This window comes from Bidens hawaiensis, unplaced genomic scaffold (genome assembly GCF_021521415.1).
Source record: "Bidens hawaiensis isolate Kalapana, Puna unplaced genomic scaffold, B.hawaiensis_p1.1 tig00005179_1, whole genome shotgun sequence".
Lineage (NCBI taxonomy): Eukaryota > Viridiplantae > Streptophyta > Magnoliopsida > Asterales > Asteraceae > Bidens > Bidens hawaiensis.
This window is the reverse complement of record NW_027491332.1, coordinates 939,283-956,580: the sequence shown is the minus strand read 5'-3', so window position 1 is coordinate 956,580 and position 17,298 is coordinate 939,283. Positions and strand designations below refer to the sequence as shown.

The window sequence follows — 17,298 nt, the reverse complement described above, 5'->3', positions numbered from 1 at the left end:
CATATGCGGATAATGAAGAACCATAAGACTGAATTACCTTATGAGCTTTTCATTTTTCAATATTATATGTAGTACATAGTTTTAATTATATAACGTATTTAAAGATTTATCAATTATACCGTTTTTATTGTTCAACCCGTGTAATACACGAGTTCTTAACCTAGTATATAATAAAATAAATTATTTAACTCTTTCATCTTAACTCCCCGTTTCTCTCGTTACTTTTCACAGTTCATTGATTCAACAACATCGATCGCAAAGGCCAGGACGTCCTTGTAAATCCGCCAACGATGGTAACCGACAAATGTGGCACTCTGGTAACCAGCCTATCGTAGTGATGCCCTAGATCCGAGTTGAATCCATAATTCAAGTGACCCACGGTTCACACTTAACTCTTACTCAATACTCCTATTTTGACAGGCAGAACGAAACAGATTTGGCAAAGAAAACAACAAACAAACAAAAAAGAGATGATCATCATCTTCTTTATAAAGTTGAAAAGACCTTATGGAATGCTTGGGCCGCTGATATCTCTTCGTGACTTAAAGATATATAGCTGGAGATGTGACATATGCTCCTTGCTACTTAATGTTGCTATATATAGATACACGAATATTTCCATTTTCATCTTCATGTTCAAAGCTTTGTCCATAAGCTACTATGATTTCGGATACTCCACTTATTTGTTGTCAGCCAGCCTGCTCTTTCTCAACCACTTAAAACTTGACATGACTCAACTCAACATAAAGGATGTACTTGAAGATATACAACATATAAACTTTCCCCTAGGCAATATAGCCTTCTTTTTCAAGGGCTTGAAACAACCAGAGAGAGAGAGAGAGAAGAAGAAGAAGAAGAAGATCGTCCAGTTTTCCATATATATATCACTAGGTGAGACTATATATATATATTACTAGGTTGCTCGTGTTTCAATCTGCTATATACGTGCAGTGCATACTGCTAGCTAGTTTGTTTGATTAATCTGTTTATGATTAGAACAAAGAGGTTTAATTTCGATCTGTAGGTGCCAGCAAGCAAGGATGAAATCTGTACCAGCCGGATCTATCGGGTTGAAACCCCACACTACCCAAGTTAATGATTTTGGGTTAAAAGTAGCCTTAGTAACAACCGGATCCATCCGCCTAGTTAAGAAGGGTATACAAAACGGCCTTCCGGAACTGAAGATAAACCACCCAGGTATATATTTTCTAGAATCTTAGATTTCCATTCTTGAACACTCGTACGTACAGTTGAATAATAATTCCAAAATTACCTTTACCCTAATAGTTTGTTTATATTAAGGGAGAGTTCAGCTCCTGAAAAATCTCGAGCCTGAAAGTAAGCTCGTTAATAAATGAGCCTGAGGCTGAACATCACTTATCGAGCTCGAGCCAGTTCACCAGCCTAATCGAGCATGTCATTTATATATTTTTTAATTTATATATATATATAATTATTAGTTAATATATATATATATAATGTTATGAAAAATAACTAAATAATATATAATATATTATACATAATTATAATTAATTGAAAATAAATATATAATAGCTAATTAATAAATTGTAAACGAGCTGAGACGGAGCCGAGCTTGAGCTTCAAAATCTACTCACAGGCCAAGCTCGAGCTTTGAAATAGAGCTCGAGCCTAGGCAAGCTCGGGCTCGGCTCAACTCGTTTGCGCGCACCCTATTTTGGCTCTTCGGTTTCATCTATCTATTTAACACATATTAGTACTAGGAAATGAAAGGAATATAACACATAGGTTACTTGAAATTTTACCGTGACTATGATAAATATAATTGATTAATAGTTACCTGACAGATACTACACGCGTTTTGGACTAGTTATACGCTACTATTAATTTTAATAAGCTAACGAGTATACTTGAAACATGTGGGTTTGCCCAATACCTAACGGGTTTTTTGAACGGGCATAGGGTTGGAAATACCTAAATCCGTCCCAAACGTGCCTAAGTATCATCCCTAATTATTATAATCAGATATACAAACAAGTTTGAAAATCATGGTTTTGTTGTCTCCATGTGTTGGGTTCCAGTGGTGATCAGTCAACGGTTTAACTTTAAAACCCGGTTTAATAATATTGGTTTCATAATTATTAATCACATCAATAACAGAATACGCAGCGTAATATAAAAACGAAATCACCAAAAACGGAACCGTACAGGATCCGGTTTTAAGTTTACCTCGGTTAATGATTAACCGGTTGAGACACCGAGGTTCAACGAACGACGCTAGTTGACGAACAAGTAACCGGACAGCGGCGGCGACAACCTTTGATAGTAGCGGCGGCGTGTTCCGATTAGCGGCAGCAAGAAACGAGAACAGCAAGTGGCGGCACGGGAAACGGTGGCGATAACTGTGCTGAGGTGATGTTGTTCGGCATTTGGATTTCTTTTCGTGAATCACCAAAAACCAACAGTTGGTAAATGGTGTGAAGCTCCACGATCTTTGGAGTGTTGAAGTCTTGGTGACGGCAGACAACTTGCTCCCAATCTCCTTAGCCATATTTAGGTTAATATTATTATATATAAGTATAATAATTATTAAAAACCTAACTGGGCCTCCAAAGTCCAACTCGTTTAAAGCCCAAACAAGTTTATTTACTTAGTAAATAAACTATAACATTTCTAACCATTATAAATGATAATTCCGTCATAGTTATATTCGTCATTTACCGGTTAAACAATGTGAGCGGATTTTTAGTTCGTTGTCCAAGGTGTAACTCTCACGGGTCACAACCCGGTCGGTCACGTTGACTTAAGCGAACCTGTCCATATTTCCAACAGTCTCCCACTTGGACGGATTCAGGTTAAGTTTCTCAACGCTGACAGCCAGCGGTGCTCTAGCTACACATGATTGTCCCCAACAGGTTATGACATTTTAAATTCATTAACCAAAAGCATCTTGGAATACACTATTGCAAGATAATGAAAATATAGTAATCGTTGTCATCTATCATTTCCGTAAAAGATACCAACTGAACAATGAGACATGGGATAATCAAGTTTCTTAAGCTGATCGATGTGCCCCTTCATCTTAAGAACATGCGCACTGACGGGAGACCCTCCTGCCATCTTGCAACTTATGAGTTGTTTCATGGTATCGAACCGTTCCTGACGGGCTTGTTTCTGGAACATGCCCTTGAGTTGTTCCAGCATCTCATAGGCACCAAAGTCTTCTAAGCCTTTAGCAAGCTCAGAAGTCATGGTGGCTAGCATAATACAGGAGACCTCAGCCGAGTCATCCCTATGCTTGTCAAGAGCTTTTCGAGCAGCAGCTGTGTTGTTTTCAGGCTCGTTTGGAACAGGTCCATCGAGAACATACAGGCGCTTTGTCATTGTAAGAACTAGTCTTAAGTTGCGGTGTCATTCGATGAAGTTGGTACCGTTCAGTTTCTCCTTCTCAAGGATAGACTTAAGGGCGTAGGGAGAATTTTCGTTTGATGACATCTGATTAATAAAGCAAAAGTAAATTGAATTAGTATTTTCGATGTTGTAATCCTATTATTAATGACCCAATAACATTAATGAAATAGGAGTATGAGAATCTGGCTTCCAGTTATTAAAGGCAGCTGTAGCACACAACATTAATAAGTGGTTAGGCAGATTGTCAACGATTGTCAATTGTGAATAGAACACAACTCTCGGTTATGAGGCCTATAGAGACAACCATTGTCTGTATAGATACGTTTAGCCTCATCTTTACTCACTTTAAGTCTCCAGACAGCTTTAGCACGTAACAGGAGAGTAAAGTAATAGTTGTCCTAGTATAGTGACGTGTGAAAGAGTCGGATGTGTCAACGAAACGCTTTCACCTTGATGGGATACGCTAGAAAACAAGTGCGGTGCTTTAGCTCCAAACACTCGAAATTTTGCAGTATGCCTCAAGTGTGACTTGTAGTAGGATTGGCACAAACTATTGGTTTTATATTGAGATTAATTTTAGAATTACCAAATAGAGTAAAAGTCAAATTTTATTGTATTTATTATCGGGACAATAATGATGAACCCTTTCATCTCTCAGGACGCTTAGTTTTAAATAACGTATTAAAACTAAGTTTGTCGCGATACGTCTAACCAATTTTAAGTTAATAGAGAACTATTAAGTTATAAGGTTTTGGAAAATCAAATTTAGTTTAATTTTGCAAAAACTTTATTGGTTAATTAAAATATATTTTAATATATTTGATATTAGGTCGGTGGTATTATAACCTATTATAATCAAGCAAGCAACCATAAAAGCAAACAAGAATATGTAAATTTTAAATGGCCAAAAGTTGATTGGTCTTGCTAGAGCCTATTAGAAAGACCAATCGGGTCAAGGGGTCACAACACAAACAACCACAAGGATGGACTCCTGGTGCATTCGGTCATCTTTGCTAACTCCCACTAACTTCAAGAACTTCACGAGCTCGTCCTCGGTTTTCCTTCGAGTCTTCTTCATTACAATATTAAAAATACATATAATGAAAAACCAAACCCTATCTATTACAATTTTGAACCATCAAAGTAGCCAAAAACCATAAAATAAAACCGAAAAATAAATACAACTTTTGAACCATCCATATGGCCAAAAACCAAAACCATTCAACCAAACAAACTAGGTCGGGCCAGATTTACATATTCGATAAAAATAAAATTGAGCAATATTTTAGTCAAATAAAATTGACCAAACCAAGATTGCTCAAAAAACTTGTCTAGATCAAAAACTTCAACTAGTTTGAAGTTTATGATGTAGATCCAGTGAAAAGACCAGATTCGACTCGTATGTTGTAACCAAGGCTCTGATACCACTGTTGGGTTCCAGTGGTGATCAGTCAACGGTTTAACTTTTAAACCCGGTTTAATAATATTGGTTTCATAATTATTAATCACATCAATAACAGAATACGCAGCATAATATAAAAACGAGTAATCACCAAAAACGGAACCATACAGGATCCGGTTACAAACGATACGAGTACAGGACGAAAAACAACCATGAGTAAATAAATAATATTCACGACATTATTTAAGTTTACCTCGGTTAATGATTAACCGGTTGAGACACCGAGGTTCAACGAACGACGCTAGTTGACGAACAAGTAACCGGACAGCGGCGGCGACAACCTTTGATGGTAGCGGCGGCGTGTTCCGATTAGCGGCAGCAAGAAACAAGAACAGCAAGTGGCGGCACGGGAAACGGCGGCGATAATTGTGATGCGGTGATGTTGTTCGGCAGTTGGATTTCTTTTCGTGAATCACCAAAAACCAACAGTTGGTAAATGGTGTGAAGCTCCACGATCTTTGGAGTGTTGAAGTCTTGGTGACGGCAGACAACTTGCTCCCAATCTCCTTAGCCATATTTAGGTTAATATTATTATATATAAGTATAATAATTATTAAAAACCTAACTGGGCCTCCAAAGTCCAACTCGTTTAAAGCCTGAACAAGTTTATTTACTTAGTAAATAAACTATAACATTTATAACCATTATAAATGATAATTCCGTCATAGTTATTTTCGTCATTTACCGGTTAAACAATGTGAGCGGATTTTTAGTTCGTTGTCCAAGGTGTAACTCTCACGGGTCACAACCCGGTCGGTCACGTTGACTTAAGCGAACCGGTCCATATTTCCAACACCATGTATAGAGTTCCATTCGAAAATCAACTTTGAAAATCATGGTTTTAACTTCTAACTAATAACACAAGTGTGTGTATTAGTACTACAAAATTTCAAACTAATTACTTAAAAGTATAAACATGTATCAAACAGTTATGAAAAAACTAATATAAGACATATTTTGAATAAAAAACACAGGCCTTCACCAACACGGATGGCGCACGTACGTTGATCACAAGGACACACAAAAGGTACTTTTTATTTAATTTAGTATTAATTTCTAGTAGAATAATGAATTTGTAAGTAATTGCATAATGTATATAGTGTTCTAATATAAAAACATAAGACGGTAAATATTCACCCTATTTACTTTCTAACTCACCATATAAATTAGGGGTGCGCTCACGAGCTACTCGAGATCATGTCATGAAAAAGCTCGACCGAGTTGAGCATAATCGAGCCTGAGCCTGAGCCCGAGCTCAAGCCTAAAAGTAAGCTCTTTTAATAAACGAGCTCGGGCGGGCTCGTGATCATAAATGAGTTTGTCATGGATATAATTTTTTAATATGTATTTAATAATCATTAATATATGTGTGGGTGTGTGTGTGTATATATATATATATAGGATTGATTTCTTTTGAGAACCACTTTGATTTTTAAAAACTCAAAAAAACTCAACGTAACAATTTTTGTTTGAATTTTTTTTACACATGTGTAATACGTAAGTGTAAGTGATGTACAAAAAATTACGGTATTTTTTTACACATCGAATCGACTTTTTACACATGTGTACCTAACGTTTAAACTTGTGTAATTATCAAAAATACTTATTCTCTCTCCTGCTTCATTTTTTAATTAGATTTAATCTCAGCCACTTATTTCATATCATTTAATTAAATGTGTGGTTCAAAATTGAGTTCTTAAAACTCACCATGGTTCTCAAAATAACCCTCCACTATATATATATATATATATATGATGTTATGAAAAATAACAAAATAATATATTATTTATACACAAGAGGATAAATTGAAAAAAAATAATTATAAGCATATAAAAATTAATAAATAAATAGTAAATGAGTCGAGCCGAACCAAGCTTGAGCTTGAAAATATACTCACAAGCCGAACTCAAGCTTTAAAAATAAAGCTTGGAATGAGCCGAGTACGAGTTCGAGTCTAGCCGAGCTCGGCTCATTTGCAACCCTAAACTACCAAACACTTTATATAAATGCATCATATGGTTTACATTATTCTTATTAAATTTGGTTATATATTAAAATACCTACTGGATACATATTCTAAAAAAAGTTTTGTAACTTATTTTTGACAACCTTTTCAAAAGTACGATTCTCTAAATAATGTAGAAATGTTGTACTTTGTTATATAATAACAGTTTTTATAGTTACATTTTGTATCTTCTAACATATATATTTACTTTGTTAAAGATTGTGTCTCCAAGCGATGAAATTGCACACTTGGTAGAGAAAATTAAAACAACGTTACGTACAATGGACGATGGTGATGTAACCATGTCGGCTTATGACACCGCTTGGGTGGCACTTATACAAAAAATCGACGGAAGTGGTCATCCTCAGTTTCCATCAAGTTTGAAATGGATTGTTAACAATCAACTCGCTGATGGGTCATGGGGGCGATTCTTTAATATTTTTGGCTCATGATAGGGTTATTAATAAAGTGGCTTGCATTATTGCTTTAACTTCTTGGAACGTTCATCCCACTAAATGCCAACAAGGTAAATATGCAACTCTTAGAGCATTAATAACAGTTTTTCACCTATGTTGATAAAATATATATACAAGTAAAAAAAGTTTGCATTTTTGAAATTTGAAAATAAACGCAACTATGGGGTTGGTGTCCCATTGACATAGGCAAAACCCTTAAACACATTTTGAGGCGTTGTGTTGTGTCACTGTTATAGGGATCGAGTTGAGATGTTAACGCTCTTATTTAGTGCATTGTACATACCTAAAAAATCGTTGTTTGGCCGCATCCTTACTAATTTTGGGACATTCAGTATGTCATTAAAAGGTGTTTTGCAACAGAAAATATGGACTAATTTATGTCATATGTGGTGCTGTACTCTATGATGCAGGATTGAAGTTTCTAAAAGAAAACATAAGCCAACTTGAAAAAGTCGAAGGGGAACATATGCCTATTGGTTTTGAAATAACGTTCGCTTCGCTAATAAACTTGGCACGGAAGCTAAAACTTGACGTCCCTGTTGATACCCCATTCATGAAAGAAATCTATGCTAGAAGAAAAATAAAGCTTACCAAGTAAGTACTTTAAACCCTCAAAATTTTTTTTCTTAAAATAACTAAATGTGAGATTTTGTTAACTTTTTGTGATAAATTAATTTAAAGGATACCAAAGGAAGTACTTCACAATGTGCCAACGGCTTTACTTCATAGTTTGGAAGGATTGCCGGATTTTGAATGGGAAAAGCTTATAAAATTGCAGTGCAAAGAAGGATCGTTTTTGTTTTCTCCATCTGCTACTGCTTTTGCATTCATGCAAACGAAAGACGAAAAGTGTCTTGGATACCTTACAAACCTTGTTACCAAATTCAATGGCGGAGGTACGTATGCTTTAATTAAATTTTGGTGGTTTATGGATCACTCCTGTTTTTGAAAAGGTAATTTATTACTGTTTTGATCGTTTTGTAGTCCCAGGTGTTTACCCTGTGGATCTTTTCGAACATATTTGGGTTGTTGATCGCCTTCAACGACTTGGGATTTCTCGCTATTTCGAGGCAGAGATAAAAGCTTGTGCAGAATATATCCACAGGTATGCAATTACTACAACAAAATAGTAAAACTTTATATTCTCCATGTGAACAGGTTATCATCAATCATCATGTCACTATATGCTAAATTATTGTAGTTAATGCACTGTTTAATTTGGTGGTGCACAAATCACCTCCTATAACCCTATGAACAACCTTGAAAAAAAAACATAGAATTGGTAATAAGATTGTTTCATGACCCGAACGAAAATGGATTTCTGGTACTGGACAAAGGATGGGATTTGTTGGGCAAGAAACTCAAATGTACAAGATATTGATGATACCGTGATGGGTTTTAGGGTTTTAAGAATGCATGGTTATGAAGTCACTCCGGGTTGGTTTTCAGTTTCATTGTACGTGTCAACTAGCAGGGTGTTCATATACGGTTTCAAATTTCAATTAGGTTAAACCGAACCAAATCATTTAAAACCAAACCATGTATTTGTTCGGTTTCGGTTTTAAAATCCGAATTCTGTCCAAACTCCAAGCCTGATAACTTATAATGACAAGTCCAACTCCAGTTATAATTTTAGCTCAATCTTATTTACCCCAACCTAATCCAATATCAAATAATGGTAAAAAAAAAGTTAAAAATCTAAAGCAATATATATTAATATGCTCCATTTTTTTTTTGGTTGGAACACAAAAACCGAACCGAAATTGAATTCAGTTTGTTTCTCATTTCTGCCCAAAAAACCGTAAAACCAAAATCAAGACTAACAAGTACCAACTGTTTCTTGTAACAGATGTTTTAAGGCAATTTGAGAAAGATGGTACATTTGTATGCTTTGCGGGGCAGTCTACACAAGCTGTCACCGGAATGTTCAATTTGTACAGGACTTCACAAATGCTCTTTCCTGGGGAGAAAATTCTTGAAGATGCCAAAGCATTTTCATACAATTATTTGAGAGAACAAGAATCAGCCAACAAGATTCTTGATAAATGGATCATCGCCAAGGACTTACCTGGAGAGGTATACCCGTATATTACTATAGAAACGTTTAATATAAACTTGTTAATTATGGTGTCTTAAATCAACAGGTAGGATATGCACTAAACGTGCCATGGTATGCGAGCCTACCTCGCCTCGAAGCAAGATATTACTTGGATCAATATGGAGGCGAGGATGAAGCTTGGATTGCCAAAGGCTTATACAGGTATTGCTTGCCTTTTAAATGGATATTGCATGAATTTTTAAATGAGACTAAATTTAGTAACACAGCCGGACATTTTGTTAATGATGCTACGAATAATCTCTTAAAGGGTTCGATTTCGTTGCTCCTCAACACCAATTTTTCTGGTGTGTAGGGTGCGGTTAATTGTTTAGCAGTCCCCTTTTCTTCACAGAACTGTGTGAATTCAGTTGAGTTGAATTCGCCTCCTCTATCTATTTTCAAACACTTTGAAAACATTGATCGAGGCTTGTTTCTTGGTTTTAAGCATACTAATACGACCATTAACATCGTTTGTAATCATCAACTAATACAAACACATAAATGTTACCTGCCAATGTTCATGGGAGCACATAGATTACCAAAAACTAGATCAAGAACCCAAGTTTACCTGTAAGCGGTTGCCAATAGAAAACTCTTTCGAGGCTTCATACCCATCAAACATAAGTTACAAAGTTGATTTTGGTGTACATTTTTGGGCAAACTTTTTCGTTGATCTTCGGCTATCTTAATTTGTGTTGTATCTTGTGTGCTAGCTATTCGAACCAATTCCGGTTACACAAGTTCTAATACCCTGTTTCATAAAACACAATCAATTCGATTGTTGTTTGATCCAACATACACATGCACTCTAATTTGTTTTGTTAGTTGTCGGATTTGTTTTATTATTAATATTGTTTTATAAATCTCGTATTACTTCTTCCAACATTAAGTAAACTAATTAGTATATAAAAATCTTAGGATGGGGATTGTGAGCAACAATACATTCCTTGAAATGGCTAAAGTAGATCAATAACTGTCAAGCCTTGCATCAGCACGAGTGGAACGACCTTCAACTGTAAGTTACCAAGTCTTCAAAATTTCCATATGAACATTCATAAATTTATAAATATAAATCAATATGTTGATGTAAAAAACTAGAATCATCTGGTTTATTTTTTTATGCAGATGGTATATGGATTCTGGCATCAAACAATTTGCGACGAGCAATGATCTCACGAGCCTACTGGTAACGTATTACCTAGCGGCAGCCAGCATATTTGAGCCAGAAAGGTCCACGGAGCGACTATCATGGGCTAAAACCTCCATGTTAGCCGATACGATCTCCAGATTTATTGATTCGTCACAGCTTTCAAGAGAGCACAGACGAGCTTTTGTTGACGAATTTAAAAACATCAATTCTGCTTCCATAAAACATTCCAGGTATGAGCTTTTCTTAAAACTCAGCAAATCGAGTGAGTTGGTCAAAATAGGATGTTATTAAAAAGTTTCACCCAAACTGATCAAAAGTTTTTTTTTTTTTCTCGTTTAGTGAGTGAGATTTTTTGTAGTCTCATTGTATCTTAATAGTGTTCTTGATTTGTTTGGTTGCAAAGAAGCGGAGAACCATGGCATGGGGTCATGGTTGCACTGCAAGGGACCCTACACGGTCTCTCGTTGGATGAAGTCATGGTTCGTAATCAAGACATCTACCAACAGCTCCACCATGCAGTAATTTTTCTTGATATAACTGATCTTATGAATCTTCTTTTGTGATAAACCTTTTGTTGTTGCTAAAAAACACTGACGATTGTTTATTTGTGTTGTTTGGATATAGTGGGAGATGTGGTTGATGAGGTGGCAAGACGGAGAAGATAGGCGTGTTGAACTGATAATAGAAACATTAAACATAACCGCTGCTAGATGCGTAGCTACTGAGCTCTTAAGTCATCCTCACTACCAACGGCTTTCAACCGTCAGCAATTACCTCTGCCAAGAACTAATTAAGTTCCATGACTCCAAGGTAAAAAATAGGTTCTTATGCCCGATTTGAATGTAGTTAAGATTCTTTCGTTGTTTGTTATGGAAAAAATTAAACATGTTTCTTCGTTAATCAGGAAAATTTCACTGCACGATGTGAAAGTGGGACAAACACAAAGATTGACTCCAAAATGCAAGAACTTGTGCAACTTGTATTGAGCGACAATGATCTTGATCGAGATCTAGCACAAACGTTCCTGACTGTAGTTAGAACATTCTATTACAAGGGTTACTTTGACCCTGAGGCGATAAATGTTCATGCCTCAAAAACACTGTTCGAGATTGTAAATTGAAAATATCGATAAGTTCTTTATTTCTTGTTTAGCATATGTAAATAACTAGCTTTATAGTACCGGTCCCAGTCCAAGTAATCCAAAAAATCATCAAACCTTATGGAACTTATCAAGTCTAGACTTGTCAAACTTCAAATATGGAGTATTCCAAAAATACCTCTGAATATTTAAGCATCTGTGTCATTAACCTACAACTGCATGTTTTATTGGCTAATGCTAAAAACATAATACTTTAAATCAATTATAAAAACTTCAACCAAAACACAGTTAGTCGTGTAGCTCGTTTTATAAATTTGTGCACTTAGATCTGCAAGGTCAATTGGTGGTCCTCAATGGGATGTTTAATAAGAAATAGGATAGTTTATAGTTATTCCGAATATTTTATTTAATTGATCTTGGAAGACAACAATTAAGTCGTTATTCATATAAATAAAGTTTTTAAATTAAAAAATATGGATCCATAATGAAGTCAAATTACGGTTTCAGAAAGTAAATTGATATATTATTTGAAAAATCATATGAGAATTAATGTGATTAATTAGTAAAGTTGTAATATGGACTCATTAATTAGTGCATTTGTGTATGCTCTAAGATTTTAAAAAATAACTAATGGTGTAAGGTTACAACAACATATTTAACCAGTTTAAAAGAAATGTTGATAGTAATTAGTTAAACATATACTAAAATGACATTAGAAATAAAACTTCGTATTCAACATTCTTAAACGTTAGTCGGTTAATATAGCAACAATACGTAGGGTCGTTCTTACAATAAATAAAAATAACATACGGAGTATATGCAATTCGTATAATAAAAATAACGTTAATAGGCTATCCGTAAATTAAAAACGTAGTTGTAAACATGTGTATATCTAAGGTGCTTCTCGAATACCGTGGCGACCTTAACATTTCATAAATGTTGCAACTAACAGTTTTGGTGAAGGGCGTGTGTGTCTAAAATATGAGACAGTTTTTAGTATTTATAGTCGTGTGATGAAATAAGATTAGCTGTCAGTTTAAGTGTTTGACTTAAATATTAACTGACCAAGATGGCTAGCACAACCTAGTGAAACAAAAACGAATGTTATATGGATGAAGATAAATGTTGTTCAAAACATTTAAAGAAGAAATTAAATGAAATTATATTGAAGCGTGGTCAACCATATATCTCAATATCATATAAATATATTTTATTTAAAATCAAAATCATACTTTCAATTCAAATTTAAATGCATTTAAACTCGTTTGTTTGCGGCACATTAAGCTAGCTGTCAATTTGATTATTTGTTTTGGAATATTGAGTTTAATGAATTTGTTTTGATAATTTTTGTGATATCTCATGCGGACAAGTTAGAATAGTGTCACGTATCCACATACACTCCTTTTAATAGCATAAAAAAGGTCTAATAACAACTTATCACGTATTTAAAAATTTTCACGTCTAGATTTACAGACCGATTATGTTTTGTTTTGAGAAAATTTAATAAGACCCAAACATTTCATGACCAGATCCAAATTACCTCTAACCATTCATAACCAAACCGAATCAACATGTAAAAGTAATTAACCATAACAAACCTGTTATCCTTCTCCAATTTACCAAAAATTCAGTTATGTGTACAATTTCGGGACACATGACTTATCGTGATTGGCCAGTCTTATTGAAAAATCATTTTAAAAAAATGTCAAAAGAGCTATTTTAGTAAACTAACAGTCAATGTTATTTTTGTTAATCCAGTAGTTAAACAAGGCTATTCCACTAATTACTCCTTATTGACAGCTAGCTCATAACATGCAAGATTCTTAGCTCATAACATGCAAGATTCTTAAAACAATAAGGTTGATCGAGTTTGCTGTATATATGTATACATGCACAAACAAAGTCTCAGTACTATCTGCATCACATCTTCGAATCAATGGCATATTCTGCTTTAAAACTGTTAATGTTACTCACAGTTACATACTCTTTCTTATTTAGTGACACATTAGCTGCTGACTCCAATGATCTCAAGGTTTTTTTTTTTTTCTTTCATAACCACCTTTTTAATATTATGTGTTTTTAATAGTTTTCTTTTGGTTAACATGAGATAATATTATTTGTTTTTAACAGACGTACATTGTGTACATGGGTGACTTTCCAAAGAGTGATTTATATTCAGCTAAAGCACATCACACTAACATACTTCAAGAAGTTACTGGCAGGTAAATAACTATTATTTATGTGAAAATGTGCTCTCTTTTATATTTAAGGACACTAATATCTTTGATGATGTACTTTTGGCAGCCGGGCATCGGAATCTTTACTTTGGAGTTACAAGAGGAGCTTTAATGGCTTCGTCGCCAAGCTGACGGAACATGAGAAAAACCAACTAGCTAGTGAGTTTGTTTTTTTTGAACGAAATATGTTGGACTAGAGAACTAGAGTCAAAATACTAACTTTATATAGCTCGTGAGTCGATTGTTCTGAATTTAATTGGATTAAGAATTAATTTCCTGGATAATTCTCAAAATAAAGATGTGAATAGTCAACTATTGATAATTAAATTTACAATCCTAAACGTAAAATACATTCATACAGTGATAAAAGCTAAATATTATGTATTTAAAATGAAATCACTAATTTTTTATAACGAGGTTAATATATAATTAAATTTACTAGAATAAATATATTGATTTTAACTTTTGAAAAATAAACTGATCAAAGTTGAACTATTTTTTAGAAAAGAAATCTTTAATAACATTTGAAAATAAGTTTTTTAAGTAATGACGTCAATCATCACAAGTTAATTACATAAAATCTTATTTATGTAAAAAGTTTCATAAACAAAATTACTATAATACAATCCATTTATATTATCGTTTGCATGCAGGAAAAGAGGGTGTGGTGTCAGTATTCCCAAACAGCAAAAAGCAACTACATACAACCAGGTCATGGGACTTCACTGGCTTCCCTCAAGATGTTAAAAGAGCACCTCTTGAGAGCGACGTCATTGTCGGCATGCTTGACAGCGGCGTCTGGCCAGAATCCGACAGTTTCAAGGACGACGGGTCCGGTCCTCCACCAGCTAAATGGAAGGGTTCATGCGATTCCTCCAATTTCACATGCAACAAGTAAACAACTAAGTTCATTATTAATTCAATTCGGCCATCTATACATGTTATCAAACGACCATTTTGACTAATAATTTTGATCCTAGTCAAACTTTGATCTATTTTGGTCAAAACGGTCATCTGAGTGTTTTTTTACAACATTTGATGGTTCAATATTTATCTAGTTATTTATTAACACCAATTAAGGCATATTATATGACAGCAAACTTATCGGGGCAAGATACTATAACATAGAGAAAGTCGAAACCAAAGGGTTGTCAGCAAGAGACATCGACGGCCATGGCACACACACTGCTTCCACCGTGGCTGGACGTGCGGTTAACAATGCAAGTTTGCTAGGTTTTGCTAAAGGAACAGCTAGAGGCGGTGTACCTTCGGCACGTATAGCCGTTTACAAGATGTGTTATTCTGATGGTTGTGCAGATAGTGATATTTTAGCGGCTTTTGACGATGCAATTGCCGATGGAGTTGATATTATTTCACTTTCAGTTGGAGGGTCTGACCCTCTAAACTATTTCAAAGATCCTATCGCCATTGGAGCTTTCCATTCTATGAAAAGTGGGATTCTTACATCCAATTCTGCCGGAAACTATGGACCTGATCCGGGATCAATTACTAATATATCACCTTGGTCGTTATCGGTTGCTGCTAGCAGCATTGACAGGAAGTTTCTGACTAAGGTTGTGTTAGGCAATAATGTGACTTATGAGGTGAGAAAAATTATTACTATTATTATTATTATTATTATTATTATTATTATTTTGTTGTTGTTATTGTTATTGGCTTATTATTATTATTATTATTATTATTATTATTATTATTATTATTATTATTATTATTATTATTATTATTATTATTATATATGTCTAGGGACCAACGATAAACACATTCAATGGTGGGATATATCCGATAGTTTATGGTGCATCTGTGCCAAATATTAAGAATGGATCAACATCAGATGACTCTAGGTAATGAAAGATAACATTAACAACTTAAAGTGATCACAAAAACTAATATCATTATTGGCAATTGCAGATTTTGCATAGAAAATTCCTTAGACCCTGATTTGGTACATAATAAAATTGTGGTATGCGAGTTTCAAGACACGGTACATGCGTTAAAGTTAGGTGCACGTGGTGTCGTGATCGAATTTCCTAATTATGAAACTGATGATTTTGCCGAAACTTATCCTCTTCCAACAGCATACTTGAGTGGCAAAGATGGAAGTGCGGTTCTAACTTACATAAACTCCACTAAGTACATACCAAATGCGCACACTGCTAATTTATCCCTAATTGTACATATAACAAGATTTAATTTTGTTATTGTGTTTGATATTTAGAAAACCGACTGCAAATATCCTAAGAAGTTACGAACATGTTGACAAAGCAGCCCCAACTGTGGTTTCATTCTCATCAAGAGGCCCGAACCTAATCACACCGGATGTTCTCAAGGTACATGAGATTAAATATGTTATCTAAAAAAATACTATGTAATTACTTGTGTTAATTAGCATTTTATATATTTATGTGTAGCCTGATATAACCGCACCTGGAGTGGACATTTTAGCCGCATGGTCAGAGGGTACAACCGTCACCAGGCAAAAGGGAGACACCCGTGTTGTCCCGTTTAATATTATCTCAGGGACTTCCATGTCTTGCCCTCATGCCACTGGAGCGGCTGCTTACGTTAAATCATTCCACCCGACTTGGTCCCCTGCTGCTATAAAGTCGGCCCTTATGACTACAGCCGCACCAATGAGTCCCACCAAAAATACCGATGCTGAATTTGCTTATGGCTCAGGTCATATCAACCCTTCAAGGGCCATTCACCCGGGTTTGGTCTATGACGCGGGAGAACTAGATTACGTGTCATTTTTGTGTGGCCAAGGTTATAGCGCCACTGCTTTAAAAATCGTCACTGGGGATTCAAGTGCTTGCTCTGCGACTACTAATGCAACCGTGTGGGACCTAAACTACCCTTCTTTCGCTCTCTCGTCTAAACATTCGCGTAGAGTAACCCGAACCTTTAAAAGGACGGTTACTAATGTGGGTATAATAGGTTCTCCATACGAGGCTCGTGTGGTTGCACCGTCGGGGATGGTGGTGAAGGTTGACCCGAGCTGCCTTGTGTTCAAAGCAGTGGGTGAGAAGCAACCGTTTGTTGTGACGGTTACTGCGAAAATTTCACCGATGGTTCTCTTGGATCTGGACTCTTCCACCTACAAAATGAACAGCACCGTATACTTACCCCTCAGAAAGGGACAGAGAGGTCCTCTTTGGTGTAACCCTCCGGTGTGAGAATAAGTATTTGTAGGAGAAGATAATGATATGAGAGTAAGGAAATGGAATGTATTGCTAAATAGCTGAATACTCTGTAATTGTGTGTAATTGGATATCCTTTCCTTGTGGAGTTGATGTGGTATTTATAGTGCTAGGGTTTCCAATGATTGGGCTCAGACCTAATCAGGGCCTTGCTGGCCTCCTC

The 17,298-nt window shown here is 35.3% G+C and overlaps 1 protein-coding gene and 1 pseudogene across 1 annotated transcript; both read left to right on the top strand.

Annotated features, from left to right (window-relative positions):
* The first annotated feature begins 290 nt into the window (after window positions 1–290).
* On the top strand, window positions 291–11,801 carry LOC143629247 ((-)-kolavenyl diphosphate synthase TPS28, chloroplastic-like; annotated as a pseudogene).
* A 1,815-nt stretch (window positions 11,802–13,616) lies between these two features.
* On the top strand, window positions 13,617–17,111 carry LOC143629246 (cucumisin-like). Its single transcript, XM_077098566.1, has 9 exons — window positions 13,617–13,712; window positions 13,811–13,902; window positions 13,985–14,076; window positions 14,571–14,811; window positions 15,014–15,521; window positions 15,682–15,779; window positions 15,847–16,068; window positions 16,154–16,265; window positions 16,347–17,111. The coding sequence occupies exons 1-9, from the start codon at window positions 13,617–13,619 to the stop codon at window positions 17,109–17,111; spliced, it is 2,226 nt and encodes a 741-aa protein (XP_076954681.1).
* Window positions 17,112–17,298: the final 187 nt, after the last annotated feature.

Bases quoted from the DNA above. Each gene is read 5' to 3' on its own strand.
- LOC143629246 (XM_077098566.1), top strand. From the start codon at position 13,617: ATGGCATATTCTGCTTTAAAACTGTTAATGTTACTCACAGTTACATAC. The intron at 13,903-13,984 runs GTAAATAACTAT...TACTTTTGGCAG, and splicing joins CTTCAAGAAGTTACTGGCAG to CCGGGCATCGGAATCTTTAC. The intron at 15,780-15,846 runs GTAATGAAAGAT...TGGCAATTGCAG, and splicing joins TCAACATCAGATGACTCTAG to ATTTTGCATAGAAAATTCCT.